This window comes from Puma concolor, chromosome C1 (assembly GCF_028749965.1).
Source record: "Puma concolor isolate L17-30 chromosome C1, mPumCon1.1.hap2, whole genome shotgun sequence".
NCBI classification, from domain to species: Eukaryota; Metazoa; Chordata; class Mammalia; order Carnivora; family Felidae; genus Puma; species Puma concolor.
In genome coordinates, this window is record NC_141674.1 from 161641131 (window position 1) to 161659228 (window position 18098).

The 18098-nt window shown below is 36.6% G+C and overlaps 2 protein-coding genes and 1 pseudogene across 3 annotated transcripts in view; 1 reads left to right on the top strand and 2 right to left on the bottom strand.

Annotated features, from left to right (window-relative positions):
* Positions 1–18098, bottom strand: part of SLC25A12 (solute carrier family 25 member 12) — a 212463-nt gene that overhangs the window by 158974 nt on the left and 35391 nt on the right. The gene's annotated exons all lie outside the window — the stretch shown is intronic.
* Positions 1–18098, top strand: part of HAT1 (histone acetyltransferase 1) — a 60499-nt gene that overhangs the window by 28224 nt on the left and 14177 nt on the right. For both annotated transcript variants that reach the window (XM_025934805.2, XM_086718902.1), the window contains exons 5-9: positions 3019–3198; positions 3473–3594; positions 4095–4199; positions 4524–4630; positions 17237–17388. In XM_025934805.2, the coding sequence (XP_025790590.1) occupies positions 3019–3198; positions 3473–3594; positions 4095–4199; positions 4524–4630; positions 17237–17388 (666 nt within the window). The remainder of the gene's footprint in view (positions 1–3018; positions 3199–3472; positions 3595–4094; positions 4200–4523; positions 4631–17236; positions 17389–18098) is intronic.
* LOC112872286 (28 kDa heat- and acid-stable phosphoprotein pseudogene) lies at positions 11056–16318 on the bottom strand (annotated as a pseudogene).

The following is an 18098-nucleotide window of genomic DNA, read 5'->3' on the forward strand; positions in this document are numbered from 1 at the left end:
CTGACTGAGCCACCTAGGCACCCCCCTATACTTTCCTTTTTAAAAAGATATTGCTAAATGTTTGGAAAATATTTGTAAGGCATGTCTTTATTAATATATCAGGTTGTATTCTGGATTCTTGATCTATTCATGAATGCTTAATTTCTTATCTATAAGTACATTTTTTCTTTAATTTTAATTGCGGTTTAAAATAATATTCTTGAGGGGCACCTGGGTGGCGCAGTCGGTTAAGCGTCCGACTTCAGCCAGGTCACGATCTCGCGGTCCGTGAGTTCGAGCCCTGCGTCGGGCTCTGGGCTGATGGCTCAGAGCCTGGACCCTGTTTCTGATTCTGTGTCTCCCTCTCTCTCTGCCCCTCGCCCGTTCATGCTCTGTCTCTCTCTGTCCCAAAAATAAAAAAAATAAAAAATAAAAAAAATAATAATATTCTTGAAAGTAGGGAATTTTTTAGTGATCTTCAGAAATAGAATCGAAGCTTTTAGCAGCAAGCATTGGAACTAAAAGGTTTCAGTTAAGCTTTGATTCTACATGGAATTTAAAAAAGATGAGATGGGGTGCCTGGCTAGCTCAGTCACTGTAGCGTGCAACTCTTGATCCAGGGATTGTGATTTCAAGCCTCATGTTGGGTGTAGAGCCTACTAAAATAAACAAAAAAACAAATAAAAATATTTAAAAATTTTTTAAATGATGAGATGGGTTTTTCTTTAATGACGATTTTTATTATCTGGCCAGTAATCCAATATGAAAAATGAATATTTAACTGAACTAAATTAGTAAAGAGTACAGATTTCTAAGACAGGGTGGTTATGGGATATTTTCCTTAAAAGAGTATATTTAGTAGATAAGAGCCATTTGGTTTTATGCGATGTATTTTTTGTAATATATCCGATACATGTTTTTTCTAACCTATTATATGTAATAGATTCCTTGTTTTTAAACTTACTCTTTTATTCTTCTGTAAAAGTTCTTAAATGTTATGAACTTGCCCAGAGCCAAGTATTTGTTTGAAGATATTTATTACGGTAAATAGGTATCCCTTGAAGGCTGAACGTTAAACATTAACTCTCTTTCAGCTTTATTGAGCTCAGACCTTTGGGTTTTTCTGTCTTCCACCAGAACTGCTACTTGAAACTTAGTTTCTATGTTTGATGCAAGATACGTGAAGTTATTCGATCATACTTTGCAATGCCTTGTTAAGAAGACAGGATATAGGGAATGTTTTTAAAATTTACAATTATACTATAAATGCTTTGAAGTGTTTTCTTTTAAACTGATAGGTTATAAGCCTTTTTATTTAAAAGTAATATTTCTTGACTTTTTTTAACTTGGACTAAAATTATACTACTTCACCTGTCACTACTTTGGATTTTAATTGCCATACGTCAGACTGCTTAAAACTATTCCTTATTGTTACAGTTTCCTCTTGTACTTATTGAGGTTGTACATATTCTATAAAATATGTTTAAGATGGTTTCCTCACATTAGATGGCACTTTAAACAAAAAATATCAAATGCAGTTTATTTGATCTTGAAGGTGAATGAACTGCAAGGACTGATGTACGCATTACAAATAAGCTGTTGGGCATAATATTGAAGAGCTATGTTTTAAAAATAGCTCTTCTTTTTTTATAGCTATAAACAAGTTATGTATAAATGTTGGTGGTAGCAGAGCATTAAAATAATAAAACTTGTTTGTGATAAACTCCATCCTTGGTTCTCTATCCTAAATTGTAACTGAATGATAATAAAGTGCTATTCATCTGCAGGTGCATTGCTTCTACTTAGTTAAAAGATGGTTGAAAGGACAGGAATTAGTAGCATGTTGTATTAGCCTTTTGTAGTGTATTTTGTCCTAAGCATCTTAATTTCCCTGTTTTGAATGCTAAGTAGCAAGGGTCTTGGTTTAGAACTAATACCCATCATGCATGTAAACGGTATGAAAGAGCTGCTTAGTAAGTTAACACAAAGTGTTCTTGTGTCAGTCCTTGTGGAAATAGATACAATACAAACATTACAGCTGAACTCACGGCAAACTCCATTAAGTAAAAACCTGGCCTCATTGTTCAAGAAAAAGTTTGAATAGAATGCAAGCTCATTTTGTTGAATGTAATGTCAGGCTTTTAGGGACTGTATTGAGGGATAAGGTTTTGTTAAGTTGAGACCAATTCATTAAGTTTTATTGCCTGGTGAGAAGCAGTAATACTTTATTGTAAGACTTCATCAAATATTCATGGTTAAAGAGAAGTAGTAAATGTATTCAATCAAGTGGTCTTTTGGGGTTTTGAAAGGGATTATGAAGTCTGCTCAGCTGATAGTTTTAACATTCATTGAGGTTGTTTAACAAGGGTAATTTTAGTCTCTGAGTTTAATTTTGTTGTCCAGGCTTGTCTCTTTCTACTGTCACAAATCCAAGTCTGTAAAATTTGTGTCACATTATAGGGATGAGTGGATAATCTATCCATTCATATAAATTATGTATGTCCTAAGTGGGCATATTTTTTAAATTGTCATCTTAATATTGAGTTTAGTGTATGAAGGAGTTACGACCTACTTGTTAATGTAAGTTTGCTGTTCGTTTGGTCAGACTGTAGCCTCCCCTTACTACTGCTTGTGATCTTGGATAATATGGTCTCCTTGACACACATAAAATAATAAGCACTTTTTTGTTTGGGCCAGTTCCAATTGTCCTGAAGGGATATGATCAGCATTTTCTATATGATGTTAGAAATTTCAGTAGCATTGCCCTCATTCTTGCACCTGATTTCAGGCTACCTGCCTCTTCTTTTTTACTTCTTTATTATACTTATGTTCATCTCCGATTTGTGTGGTAGTAGTCTCTTGTGCACATGAAACTCATCCTTTCTCATTTCTCCATGTGTCTTCTTCTTTAGTTTAACTAGGAACTTCATTTTTGTGATTTTTGTGGGTTTTGTCCATTTCAAAGAAATTAAGTGTAATCAACTAAAAGTCAAATTTGTTATTAATGTTTTCTTATGTCCTTTACCCTCTGTTCCTTAGGCAGACGATGTTGAGGGCAAAATTAGACAAATCATCCCACCTGGATTTTGTACAAACACGAATGACTTTCTCTCTTTGCTGGAAAAAGAAGTCGATTTCAAGCCGTTTGGAACCTTACTTCATACATACTCTGTTCTCAGTCCAACAGGAGGGGAAAACTTTACCTTTCAGATATACAAGGTAAAGATAAATCTAAATATTTCTTGGGTGAAAGTACTTCATTTGCCTGAAACTGGTGTGCTGTTTTGTTGTGTTATTTTCAGTGACTCATTCTAAGTTCAGGAAACAAGTTTCAGTCAGCATTAAAAACAAAGATCTATTTTGTGTGTGTGTCTGTGTACACATCTTAATCTGAGACTTCTAAACATTTTCCCACAGGATAGTTTTGTGTTCTGCAGACTTTCACTTACCTCTGTGATGAGTTTCACCTGACTTTTCCTGGCTTTTTCCCTAGGCTGACATGACATGTAGAGGCTTTCGAGAATATCATGAAAGGCTTCAGACCTTTTTGATGTGGTTTATTGAAACTGCTAGCTTTATTGACGTGGATGATGAAAGATGGCACTACTTTCTAGTGTAAGTACAGTTCTAAAGCAACAGTAGACCTTATTACCTCCACAAAGCCAGCATTTTAATTGTGGCGGCCCAATTATTGGGACAGTATAATGATATTTTTCCCAGGAAAGAAAAACTATTGTTTATGAGGCTTGAGTTTTCCTTCATTATGCTTTCGGAGACCTTGAGAATAGAGCTGAATTAAATGCTGTTGTCCGTTAGGGCCCTGAATGTAGGCTTAAACAGTAAAATGAGCTTTGCCTGTGTTTTCTTTTACTTGCCACCTATTCATCTTTATAATAGGCAAGTGCACTGAAGTGATGTAAAGAGGTCTGATTTATCCAAGTTGCTGCACACCAATTAAGTGAATTGTACATTCAGAACATAGCAGGTGTACCCATTGGGCCCTCACAGAGTAGCTTGCTGACACTGAAAATTCAGTCGGAGAATGGAAAAGAAAATGGACACTGCATGGGAGCGCGACTGTAATTGACCTGCTTGGCTTTCTGTTTTATCTGCAGATTTGAGAAGTATAATAAGGATGGAGCTACGCTCTTTGCGACCGTAGGCTACATGACAGTCTATAATTACTATGTGTACCCAGACAAAACCCGGCCACGTGTAAGGTAATTGGCGGTATAACACGTGCCTTGTCTTTTATTTCAGAAGAAGGAACTGCTGAAGTTTCCAATACTTGTTATAATAGTGTTGATTTGTTTAAAAAAATCGCCATTATTCATTGGCTATGTACTGATTTATTTCATTGTTCCCTTTGAAACAGTGTGGAAGATTAAACCAATTTTGCGTATCTTGATAATTTTTGGATTTCTGGAAGGTTGATTGAAAAAAACCACACTAACTTTAAAATGTTCTTAATGCTATAGTGATTTGCAATTCTTAAACGGATCATGTTATGATATTTTAATTTTAAAATCATTTCTTTACTGTAGTCAGATGCTGATACTGACTCCATTTCAAGGTCAAGGCCATGGTGCTCAACTTCTTGAAACAGTTCATAGATACTACATTGCATCTCCTTCTGTTCTTGATATTACAGGTATGTGAAATTTGATTTGTTACTGAAAGAGCCTTTCTTAAAGAATCTGTTCTTTACTGATTAATTTTATTTTTGTCAAAAAATAACTATTCTGGTTTTTTTAAAATTGTTTTTAATGCTTACTTATTTTTGAGGGTGGGGGAGGGAGACAGAGAATCCAAAGCAGGATCCATTCTGTCAGTGCAAAGCCCGACATAGGGCTCGAGCCCACAAACCATAAGATCATGACCTGAGTTGAAGTCGGATGCTCAACTGGCTGAGCCACCCAGGCATCACAAAAATAACTATTCTGTTTTATTTATTTATTTATTCATTCATTCATTCATTTATTTATTTATTTATTTATTTATTTTAACGTTTATTCATTTTTGAGACAGAGAGAAACAGAGCATGAATGGGGGAAGGTCAGAGAGAAAGGGAGACACAGAATCCGAAATAGGCTCCAGGCTCTGAGCTGTCAGCACAGAGCCCGACGCGGGGCTCAAACTCATGGACCGCGAGATCGTGACCTGAGCTGAAGTCGGACGCCCAACCGACTGAGCCACCCAGGCGCCCCAACTATTCTGTTTTAAATAGCAGCATTCTCTTGGGGTCTTTTTGGAACTGTGTGAAGATGGCTTATGGTTACATTTTAAATTATACACCTTTGGTGGGATTGGATTATATATCTAAGTAAAGTGCTTTATGAATTGAACAACTTGAAGATAATGAACTGAATATATATTGGGAAATTGTGGTCAGGCATAGGTACTTTGTAAGTGTGGTATGATTTTAGTTGTTCAGTTCATTTGCCCAACCATTGCATTGCTCACAGGCCCTGTTCTAATTTTCATGTAGAGAAAGAATATTCTGAGCCTCACGAAGAAAGAAAAACCTAGGCAAATCGTTCCTGAATAGAATACACTTTTTTTTAATGTTTATTTATTTTTGAGAGAGAGCATGAGAGTGAAGGGGCTGGGGGAGGACAGAAGATCTGAAGCTGGCTCTGCATTAACAGAAGTGAGCCCTATGAAGGGCTCAAACTCATGAACCATGAGATCATGGCCTGAGCCGAATGAAGTCAGACAGTTAACCAACTGAGCCATCCAGGCACCCCTAGAATACACATTTAAAAAAAAATTTTTTTAATGTTTTATTTATTTTAGAGAGAGACCGAGTAAGAGTGGGGGAGGGGCAGAGAGAGAGGGAGACACAGAATCCATGAAGCAGGCTCCAGGCTCCGAGCTGTTAGCACAGAGCCCAACACAGGGCTCGAACCCATGAACCACAAGATCATGACCTGAGCTGAAGTTGGATGCCCAACTGACTGAGCCACCCAGGAGCCCAGAGAATACACATTTCTTAAAACATGTGTTTTAGGGGCACCTGGGTGGCGCAGTCGGTTAAGCGTCCGACTTCAGCCAGGTCACGATCTCGCGGTCCATGAGTTCGAGCCCCGCGTCAGGCTCTGGGCTGATGGCTCAGAGCCTGGAGCCTGTTTCCAATTCTGTGTCTCCCTCTCTCTCTGCCCCTCCCCCGTTCATGCTCTGTCTCTCTCTATCCCAAAAATAAATAAACGTTGAAAAAAAAAATTAAAAAAAAAAAAAACAAAAACATGTGTTTTATATCCCTAAAATGCACACCTTCACAACAGTAGTTTATAAGGCAAAATACAGGCCTGTTTGTTTTGGATACATCTTTCATTATGAATTAGCCAGAGTCATCATTAGATGGGGTTACAGATGATAGTGTGTAACATGTGAACTACCAAAGAACTGAGTGGCTGGAACATTTATGTTATTGTTATTTTCTTCTCCCTGAGTAACACTGTTTCAGATTTGTTACTCATACAGTTGCTGATTAAACTGAAAGTCACCCCCCTCCTTTTTTTTTTCATGAAAAATACTATATCGGATATTCACATCCAAATTAGGTCTTACATTTTATTAATTCTATAATAGTTGGAGTACATTTTTGTTTTTGAAGCTGTAGTACCTAACACATACTAAAATATTAGTTTTTTTAAAAAACCCTGTTTTGGAATTTTATCAATTTGTTTAAAGATACCAAAAAAAAAAAAAAAAAAAGTACTGGATGTGGGACTAACAAAAATATAAGTAGGCTTTTGAAAAAAAATATATATACATATACACACACACACACACACGCATACACACACACGCATACACACACACATACACACACACACACACACACACACACACACACACACACACACACAGAGGCTAATAGGCAGATTAGTAGTCTTTCATGTAATGTAGGGGTTTCAGTTGTCCAGAGTAAACAAAATTAAAGTTACTGCAAAACAGATTCTGAATTGATCCTGTAGATTAATAAAAAACTAGAGGGAAAACATTTGCTTTTAAAAGGGAGTTCCATATTTAAATTATCTTTTCATCTGACTTTTGTGCTACTGTGAAATGGGTTAGAAATTTGGAAGATAAAGAAGTAACTGCTTAAGTTAGTTTGTATCAAAAGTTATAAATTGTTTAAGTGATACCTTCACTGGCTAAGTGAAAAATTATAGGGACAATAAAAATGATAACACTTGTTAAATAAGCTGAAAATTATTTGGCTTCTGTTTACTCTATAGAGTTTAGACTTGGTGCTAAACGAAGGGACTTTTTTGGTGATTTTAATCTGGAGACTTAGAGTTCACATAAGTAGTCTTTGTCTTCTCTAGTGGGTAATGTGCCAGCAGGGGTTGTTTCTATGAAGCCTCTTAACCATTTTCTTCTGTCTACTCCAACTAATAAAGTCCTTGATACTTAGCACCAATTAGCAGATAAAGAATTTTATTTCTTAAATCTCAGTGAAGAGTCATCAATAGTGTAGCCTTTATTCATTGCAAACTGAAGTCTCCAGAGAGAAAAGGCTAAACGTGCTAAAGGACTTCTGAATTTGAAAACCAGGTATCAGCTTTTATTTTCAGCGTTAACAGTTCTCAGCATTATAAATTACTAAAAATGCCTTATCAGCTGTTCTCGTTAAGACATTTCTTTTAGATTTCCATACCCAGTCTTTTTTAAAAAAGAAAACATAATTTTCCACTTTTTAGTCATTTTAGTTGCCTGTTTCTCCATTATTTTGTATATATATTTTTACCTTTGTTGATCTTTAGTAGGTTCTTGATCTTCCTTTGCAACCCTGAATATTCTTTATATTGAGATGGCCTTTTGCTTACTTGATTTACAGTCTGATATGGTAATAATTAAGTTAACATTGATGGGCCTATGTTACAGGATAGACAGGTGGTTGTGGTGTAATTGCCACTCATTTTCTTTTTTTTAGCACTTAATTTTATTTTATTTTTTATTTATTTTTTTTTTAATTTTTTTTTTTCAACGTTTATTTATTTTTTGGGACAGAGAGAGACAGAGCATGAACGGGCGAGGGGCAGAGAGAGAGGGAGACACAGAATCAGAAACAGGGTCCAGGCTCTGAGCCATCAGCCCAGAGCCTGACGCGGGGCTCGAACTCACGGACCGCGAGATCGTGACCTGGCTGAAGTCGGACGCTTAACCGACTGCGCCACCCAGGCGCCCCTAGCACTTAATTTTAAAGCAAAATATTGGAAGATAGTTCTTCATATCATCTGCACCTTCCTATTCAGGATGTCACTATCTTAAGATACAAAGCATTTGAATACACCTCAGTTGTATGACCTTATAAATATAATCAGTGATTTATTTCTTCTAAAGTTCTGAAGAGAATTGAATTTAGCAATAGAAATTGATCTTGCAGGGGCGCCTGGGTGGCTCAGTCGGTGAAGCGTCTGACTTCAGCTCAGGTCACTATCTCACGGTCCGTGAGTTCGAGCCCCACATCGAGCTCTGGGCTGATGGCTCGGAGCCTGGAGCCTGCTTCCGATTCTGTGCCTCCCTCTCTCTCTGCCCCTCCCCCGTTCATGCTCTGTCTCTCTCTGTCTCAAAAATAAATAAACATTAAAAAAAAATTAAAAAAAAAAAAAGAAATTGATCTTGGGCTGGAATATATATCAGTATTACTAATCTATCAGTAGTGTATTAAGAGCTAATTATAACTGTCCTTTAAATGTCCCTTTATAGTACTGGAATAGAATATTTTAGAATATTATCTGTAAAATTTTTATACTTAGGTGATTTGTGTTATCTGATTTCATATGGTTTTTTATCTCTAATATAACATTAATATGGAGAGGTTTTTATTTTATTATTATTTTTTTAATGTTTATTTTTGAGAGAGAGTACACACACACGGGGCAGAAAGAGGGAGACAGAGAATCCGAAGCAGGCTTAGAGCTCTGAGCTGTCAGCACAGACCCCAACACAGGGCCCAAACCCACAAACTGAGATCATGACCTGAGATGTTGGATGAGAAGTTGGATGCTCAACTGACTGAGCCATCCAGGCGCCCCTGGAAAATTTTTCTTTTTAAATTTTTTTTTTTAACGTTTATTTTTGAAGGAGAGACAGAGCATGAGCGGAGGAGGGGCAGAGAGAGAGAGAGGAGACACAGAATCCAAAGCAGGCTCCAGGCTCTGAGCTGTCAGGGCGCAGGGCTCAAACTCACGGCTCAAACTCACGAACAGTGAAATCATGACCTGAGCCCAAGTCAGAAGCTTAACCGACTGAGCCACCCGGGCACCCCTGGAGAGATTTTTAAAAAATGATAGAAGAGCACTTATGTTGTTAGATAATGTATTTAATTTGGAAAATACTCAATTTTTGATTTTGAATGTGACTGTAGGTTTAAACTCAAGCAAATTTCATCTTTTAAATGTGTTGCTTTTCTTTGTAGCAGAGAAACAAAGGAATTGAAAGATGTCACAGATTACTGAGTGTCACCATTTTAAGTTCATTTTCAGTCTGACATTTTTGGTTAAAGTTCTTACAGATTGAAATGGTGACTTGCCTCCTTATATTGTCAGTCTATCACAGCTTATGTAAAACTAAATGGAAATTTTTTGTATGTTTTTCTGAATTACAAGAAAATTTCTGATAGGAATGTAGTATGAGTTTTTAGATTTTTCTCAACTGTAGTTCTATTTTCTTTATAATTTCTTTCTTTTTTTTTTTTTAACGTTTATTTATTTTTGGGACAGAGAGAGACAGAGCATGAATGGGGGAGGGGCAGAGAGAGAGGGAGACACAGAATCGGAAACAGGCTCCAGGCTCCGAGCCATCAGCCCAGAGCCCGACGCGGGGCTCGAACTCACGGACCGCGAGATCGTGACCTGGCTGAAGTCGGACACTTAACCGACTGCGCCACCCAGGCGCCCCCGTAATTCTATTTTCTATGTTTTTTCCTAATATTCTGAGGTTATAGAGGTTACTTAAGCTGTCACTCATACTAAATTTTATTTTGAATTAATATTAGCAAAAACAGTGTTTTTCTAAACAGATTAGAAGAGGTAGACTTGAAAAAATTGACATTAAATAAGTTTGAACCTCATCTGTTAGTACTGAAATTTTTTAAAGAGATGCTTGCTTGAGAGTATGTCATTTAGTAGAGGTTTAATTAAAGCAATTTTATTGAGGTATGATTTGCATACCATAAAATTCACCCATTTTAGGCATACAGTTCAGTGAGTTTTAGTGTATCTGCCTAGTTTTACAGCCATCACCACAGTCCTGTTTTAGAATATTTCTATCACAGTTAAAAGACCCCACATGTCCATTTGCAGTCAGTCCCTGTTCCCAGTCTCTTAAATGAGGTCTGTGATCCATTTTGAGTTAATTTTTGTATATTATATAAGTTTCTAAATTCATCCTTTTACATATGGCTATCCAGTTGATGCAGTGCCATTTGTTAAAAAGACTGGTTTTTTTTCCTCCATTGAATTGCCTTGGTACCTATGTTGAAAATCAGTTGATCATAAATGGGAAGAGTTATTTCTAGATTCTGAGAGTCAATGTATGTCTGTCCTTATGCCAGTATCATACTATCTTGATTAGTTTACTATAGCTTTATGTTGAGTTTTTTTTTTTTTTTATTATGTGAAATTTAATCCACCAAATATATACATTGAGTTTGTGGAGTGTGGTTTTCCTGGGTGCTGCAGAAGTTTCTTGAAATGATCAATGAGTAGGGTTAAAAATGGATACTGGCCCTGCCCAGGTAGCTAGGAATGGGGTAGGGAGGGGCAGAGAGAGGAAGCCTCAATTAGAGGGGACTGGCTGGGGACAACCATGACCTTTAAGGACCTGGAGTATAGCCTCTGTGAGTGAGCCCCCAGTCAACACAGTCTGGGGCTGGTGTTGCAAGTTTATTAGTAGCTGACCCCAGCACAACCGCCCCATAAGGTGCAATCTACCTGACAAATGAAAACTTCTTAACCCGTTTCCTATACATTCCTTCTCCCCCCCAACAGAGGTTTAAATTCTTAAAACAGAACCACTCTAATGGTTACATAGGAAACACAGTCCTCATCTTTTTGTCTCAAGGATAGCAGCTGTTCCCTCTCCAGCCAGCCCCCCAGCTCGCCTTTCCCCCCAATTATTTATGTGTTAAGATGATGAAGAGGAGGACCCAGGCCATAGGGAGACTCCTACTTCTGAGGGGCTGCTTCAGTGGTGCCAGGGCATAGAGTGGGCAAGACATAGCAGATGTCCTGGCAAAAGGGCCCAGTTGCCTGGTATTTCCTCCAACAGGCCTTGCTTACTTATTAGGGTAAGGGATTGCATTTGTTTTCCTGATAAAGTTGCATCCTCTTTTGCTTTTCTTGCTGCCTCTTTCTTCCTGGTGACCTGCTGCACTCCTTTCTGCTCTTTCTGACTGATCTCCGGCCAGGTGAGGTCAGCCTTGGCCTAGTCTGTCTTCCCAATAAATGCATTTTAATGTGATGCTTTTTTGCTTTCTCCCTGTCTTCTTTTTCTTTCCTTGAAAGCTCCTTGGGCTTGTCCAGATACACTTGTGTGACCTTTCTAATTATCTGTGCCACCCAGTTGTGGTTCTTAATGTTGATGAGCCCTTCCACACCTCTGCTGGTGGTTATCTTCATCATCCTTACTCTCTTCTGAGGCTAGAGATTTCTTCTTCTTTTTGGAGTCACCTGCAGCCTCATCACCTTCTTACCTTGTTTCTCCTCTTCCCTGGCCTTTTGCTTTCCAGCCTAAAGATGTGCATCATTCTCCTTGGGGCTCATGTACTGCTGGCTAGGCCTTTGTGGCCTCCCTTTCTCTCTTAAGTATCATGGCTCCAGCAACAGCAGTACCTCAGCCTTTATATTGAGTTTTGAAATCAGAAAGTGAAATTTCTCTAGTCATGTTTGTTCTTTTTCAAAATTGTTTCGGTTATATAGGATCCCTTGTGTTTTCATAGAAATTTCTATTTCTGTTTTCTACTTACTTGATTTCCACATTAACTTTTATTATTTTCTTCTTATTTGGGTTCAATTTGCTCTTATTCTAATGAAGACTGAAACTTAGGTTTTTTTTTTGATTTGATGTCTTTTCTAATGCAGAATTTTAAATACATAAGTACTTTGATATTTATATACAACATGTATTTTCATAAGTTATGCTTTTATTCAGTTCAAAATACCTGTTTTTTTAATTTTTTTTTTTTTTAATTTTTTGAGAGAGAGAGGCAGCATGAGGACGGGAGGCGCAGAGAGAAAGGGAGACACAAAATCTGAAGCAGGCTCCAGGCTCTGAGCTGTCAGCACAGAACCCAACGTGGGGCTCAAACTTGTGAACCACAAGATCATGACCTCAGCCAAACTGAGACCCCCAGGCGCCCCATCTTTTTCTTTTTTTTTTTTTTTTTTAAAGTAAACTCTATACCCATTGTGGGGCTTGAACTCATAACCCTGAGATCAAGAGTCGCATGGTTTACCTACTGAGCCAGCCAGGCGCCCAGTTCAAAATCTCTTCCAATAGCATTTTGGTCCATGGGTTATTCAGAAGTATGTTTAATTTCTAAATATCGTAGATTCCCAAATTTCCTTCTGTTGTTGATATCTAATTCTATTGTTGTTAGAGAACATACTTTGTAACTTCAGTTCTTTTTCATTTATTGAATTTTAATTTATACTTTACCTTAGGGTCCCTAAACTCTTTCTTTAAAATGTGAAGCAATAAATACCTTATGTTTTGCAAGCCATGTATGTTCTCTGTAACCATGGTGAGATTTGATCCATGGGCCATTGTTTACTAATTTTTTGCCCAACATGTGGTCTTGCTGGAGAATGTTCCATGTGTGCTTGAAAGGAATGTGTATTCTGCTGTTGTTGGGTGAAATGATACCTAACTACCAGATAGGTCAAGTTAGTTGATAGAGTTCTTCACGCCTTCTCTATATTTGCTGATTTTCTGTCTAGTTGTTCTGTCCGTTATTGGGTAGTATTGAAATTTCCAACTATTTTTATTGAATTATCTATTTCTTCCTTAATTCTGTCAGCTTTTATTTTATGTATTTTGGGCCTCTGTTGTTGTCTATGTGTTTATAATTGTTAACATCTTCATGAATTAATTTGTCATTATAAAATGTGCCCTTTTTTCTCGTTTTTTTTAATCTTAAACTGTTTTTTCCCAATTGTTTTTTATTTTAGTAATGCTTAAACTCATCCTTTGACTTTCAGCTTTTGAATCCAAAATGTTTCTGTTGTAGATAGCATATCGTCGGATCTTTTTTTATCCAGTCTGACAATCTCTGCTTCGTTATTGGAATGTTTAATGTATCTACATTTAATGTAATTATTGCTGTGGTTAGAATTATTATGCCTTCCATTTGCTACTTGTTTTCTAAATGTTGCTTTTTGTTGTTCTTCTTTTGTTTCTTTTTTGCTACCTTTTTGTTTAAGTTTATTTTGAGAGAGAGGTGAGAGTGCCCGCCCACAAGCCGGGGAGGGGCAGAGAGAAGGAGAGAGAATCCCAAGCAGGTTCCTCACCCATCAGCGCAGAGCCCAGTGTGGGCCTCAAACTCAAGAACTGTGAGATCGCGACCTGAGCCAAGATTTTAAGAGTCAGATGCTTAACCGACTGAGCCACCCAGGCACCCCATTGACATATATATTACATCCTTGTACATTAGAAACCAAACGTTGGTTTTATAATTATTTTTTCATGTAATTTTTTTTAAACCAGTTGAGAGGAGAAAAGAGAAAAAAATTATACCAATTTTTGTATTTCATAATTAACAGGGTTCTTTTCTTCATATAGATTTGACGTATCATGTTCTTTTAATCTAAAGAACTTTTTTTTAGTATTTCTTGTACGGTCTGTTAGCAACACTTTCTCTTTCCTTTTCTGAGAATATCTTTATTTCAACTTCATTTTGAAGGATATTGCTGGATATAGAATTCTTTAACAGTTATTTTTCTTTCAGTACTTTGCATGTATCACCCCACTGACTTCTGGCCGTCTATGGTTTCTGATGAGTTGTTTTCCTCTTATTGCTTTCAGGATTTTCTTTTTGCCTCTGGCTTTTGACAGTCTGTACTTCAGTTTTGTTCACTGTTGATTTCATCATCTGTGTACATTCCTAATAGACCATAATTTCATACCAAACTGATACAGTGACAGAATTTCACTTACCATTTTTAAGCCATTGTCGTATAATATTTAATTAATGATTACATGGATATGATGTTAATGTCACATGGAAACATTAAGAAGGTGTTTAGTTCATATGGATTGAATGAATGGAGGATTGGATAATGACTCGGAATCATAAAACATTACCCCTTGCTCAGACTTTTTTTTTTATAAACAGCTTTATTGAGATATAGTTAACATATTCTGCAATTCACTTAAAGTGTACAATTTTTAAGTGATATTTATAGTGCAGCCATTACCATAATCTAATTTTGGAATGTTCCATTCTCCCAAAATAGAAGCCATTAGCAGTCACTCCTTTCCTCATTCACCCCCTACCACCTATACCCCTCCAGCTCTAGGCAACCACTAATCTATTTTAGTCTATAGATTTGCCTATTCTTGACATTGAAGTCATATAATAATACGATGCTTCTTTCACTTGATGTGTTTTCAAGGTTCATCCTTATTATAGCATAGGTTAGTACTTCATTTCTTTTTATTGCCAAAGAATATTCCATTGTGTGGATATACCAAATTTTATTTATCCATTTATCAATTGATGTACATTTGGGTTGTTTCTACTTTTTGCCTCTTATGAATAGTGCTACTGTGAATATTTGTTTAGAAGTTTTTCGGTGGACCTATATTTCATATTTCTTGGGTACATACCTAGGTGTAGAAATGGTCAAAAACCTGGTAACTGTGTTTTACCTCTTGAGGAACCACCAGATTATTTTCCAAAGTGGCTGTACCATTTTACATTTCCACCAATAGAATGAAGGTTTCAATTTCTCCACACCTTCATCAATATTTCTTACTGTCTTTTTTATTCTAGTCATTCTAGTGGACGTGGAATGGTATTTCATTGTGGTTTTGATGTGCATTTTCTTGTGGCTAATGATTTTGATTGAGCATCTTTTCATGTGGTTATTGTCCCTTTGTAGATCTTCTTGAGAAATGTGTGTTTAGATCCTTTGCCTGATTTTTAAAGAAATTTTTTAATGTTTATTTTTGAGACAGAGCTTGAGCCTGAGGAGGGGTAGAGAGAGAGGGAGACACAGAATCTGAAGCACCTTTGCCTGATTTTTAATTGAGTTCTCTTTTTCTTATTGAATTGTAAAACATTTTTATATATAAAATCTGGGTGCAAGTCTGTTACCATATATATAACTTGGAAATATTTGCTCCCATTCTGTAGGTTATCTTTTCATTTTCTTAATGGTATCATTTGAGCACAAAGGTTTTAAATTTTGATATAGCCCAATTTATCTTTTTTGTTGTTATTTGTGCTTTTGGTTCTGAGAAACCATTGCCTAAGCAAAAGTCATGAAGATTTATTCCTATGTTTTATTCTAAGAATTTTATAGTTTTAACCCTTCTTTTTTTTTTTTTTTTAAGTTTATTTATTTTGAGTGAGAGAGAGAGAGGAGAAGAGAGAATCCCAAGCAGGCTCCATGCTTAGTGCAGAGCCCGACATGGGGCTTGGGGCTCCATCTCATGACTATGAGATCAAGACCTGAGCCAGTATCAAGAGTCGGATGCTTAACCAACTGAGCCACCCAGGCACCCCTAGTTTTGCCTCTTACATTTAGGTATATGGTTGATTTTGATTTATTTTTGTGTATGGTGTGAGGAAAGGGGTCCATCTTCATTCTTTGGCTTGTGGAGATCCCGTTGTCCAAGTACCATTTGTTAAAAGATCATTCTTTCCCTCACTGATTGGTTTGGGAACACTTCTCAAAAGTCAGTTGACCAAAAAAAAAAAATTTAATTGATCATAAATGTAGAGGTTTATTTTTAACTCTCAGTCCAGTTCCATTGATCTGTTCTTATGCCAGTACCGTACTGTCTTGATCACTGTAGCTTTGTAGTAATTTTTGAAATCAGGAAGTGTGAGTCTTCTAACATTTGTTCTTTTTCATGATCTTTTGGGCTAGTCTGGGTTCCTTCCATAACTGTATGAATTTTAGGATAAACTTAATTTCTGCAACTAAAAAGGCTAGCTGGGATTTTGATAGGAATTGCTTTGAATGATTTGTAGAGTATTGTTACTGTAACAATATTAAGTCTTATGATCCATGAACTAGCTCAGAATTTAGTATTCTTTGTTTCAAGCCATTTACTGATCAGAAAACAAGAGCTCAGAGAAGTGAGGTGACTTGCCCATGGTCCTGTATCTATGAATGACAGAACTGGGACTCAAACTGATTTTCTTTGTGTAGTCTTCTTTCTACCCATCATGTTTTGCTATTTTCCTTGTCAACTACTTAGTCTAATGTAGATAGACAAACAAAGGAAGATCTATGCTATTCAGATGCAGTGAAGAAAGGATCAAAATCATATTGTCATTTTATTCTTAAAATATATATATATTTGCTTTTGTGGAAGCAAAAATTTTTTTTTAATTAGGGGAAAGAAGTATGGCAGACAGTAAAGGTTATTGGTTTAGGGTAGGGGAGTTATAAATTGAGCTTTAGAAGCTTTAGAAGCTTTAGATATCACTGAATACTTGCTTTTGGAGTTGATTATCCAAACTTGAATCTCTTGTTTATACAGCTACTTTAATTGAAAATAAAATTGGGGTGCCTGGGTGGCTCAGTCAGTTAAGTGTCTGACTTCGACTCAGATCATTATCTCAACGCTCGGTTGGTGGGTTCGAGCCCCGCGTTGGGCTCTGTGCTGTCAGCTCAGAGCCTGGAGCCTGCTTGGGATTCTGTCTCCCTCTCTCTCTGCCCCTCACCCATTCGCACTCTGTCTTTCTCTCTCTCTCTCTCTCCAAAATTAATAAACATTAAAAAAAAAATTTTTTTTAATAAAAAAACTAAGATGCATAGGATAGCACCCATGAAAAAGTCTACATCTGAAAGGAGTAGCTCTAATTTCACAAATACTATGTAATTTTATTTAGCAAAGATAATAGTGCCATTGTTTGATTAAAAAGGAATAATCCTTTCTCATTATAACTTTTGTCTTGTAAAATTCTTTTAATAATATTTCCTTTTTCTAGCCTAACATGTATATTGAGATCTCAAATGATGAAGGAATTATGTTGGATAAGAGAAATATTATTCTGCCTTTTCTTTAGCGGAAGATCCATCCAAAAGTTACGTGAAATTAAGAGACTTTGTGCTTGTGAAGCTCTGTCAAGATTTGCCCTGTTTTTCCCGGGAAAAGTTGATGCAAGGATTCAATGAAGAGATGGCAATAGAGGCACAACAGAAGTTCAAAATAAATAAGGTATTTTTATTCTGTAGAAGGAAAATATTTCAGTTTGGAAGTTTTCTTTCTTTTTTAAGTACAACTTAAACGTTGCAAATGCATTAAGAATACATGTGTGGGAAGTAGCAGTGGTTGAGAGTATAGGCTCTGAAGCCAGATAGCCTGGTTCAGATCTGGGTATAGCACTTGTTCTGTGACTTAGGGCAATTTAATTTCCTCATGAATAGAATGGGAAGATAGTTGATTCTATGGCTTATTAAGTGTAACAAGCAGAAAAGAATGGATAGTATGATCTTTCGCTTTTTAAGAAAATATTTCAAATGATAAAATAGTTAATACTTCTGGAGACGGTATTGGTGGGGGGAAGGGCTGGAGTAAAACACTTAACTTTTACTTTATATACATCTGTATATTTGAATTTTAAAGTAGTAAATATCCTAAAATAGGTACAGAAGAAATAATCTGGGAGTTCAGAGGAGGGAGTTTAGTTTCTTATATTTATGTATGCAGGGGAGTCAGAGTTTTTCATGGGAGGGAGATGCATCTGATCTAAGCTTTAAAGAATGGGTAGGATTTGGATTATGAAGGTATGTGAGATGAAGAGTATTCCAATAAGGACTAGTATGTGATATTGTTGACTTGGGAGATCTCATCTAACTCTCCAATGTAGATTTTCCTTCTGAACTCCAACACTATATATAAAAAGGTTCCTGATCACTGATCTTCAA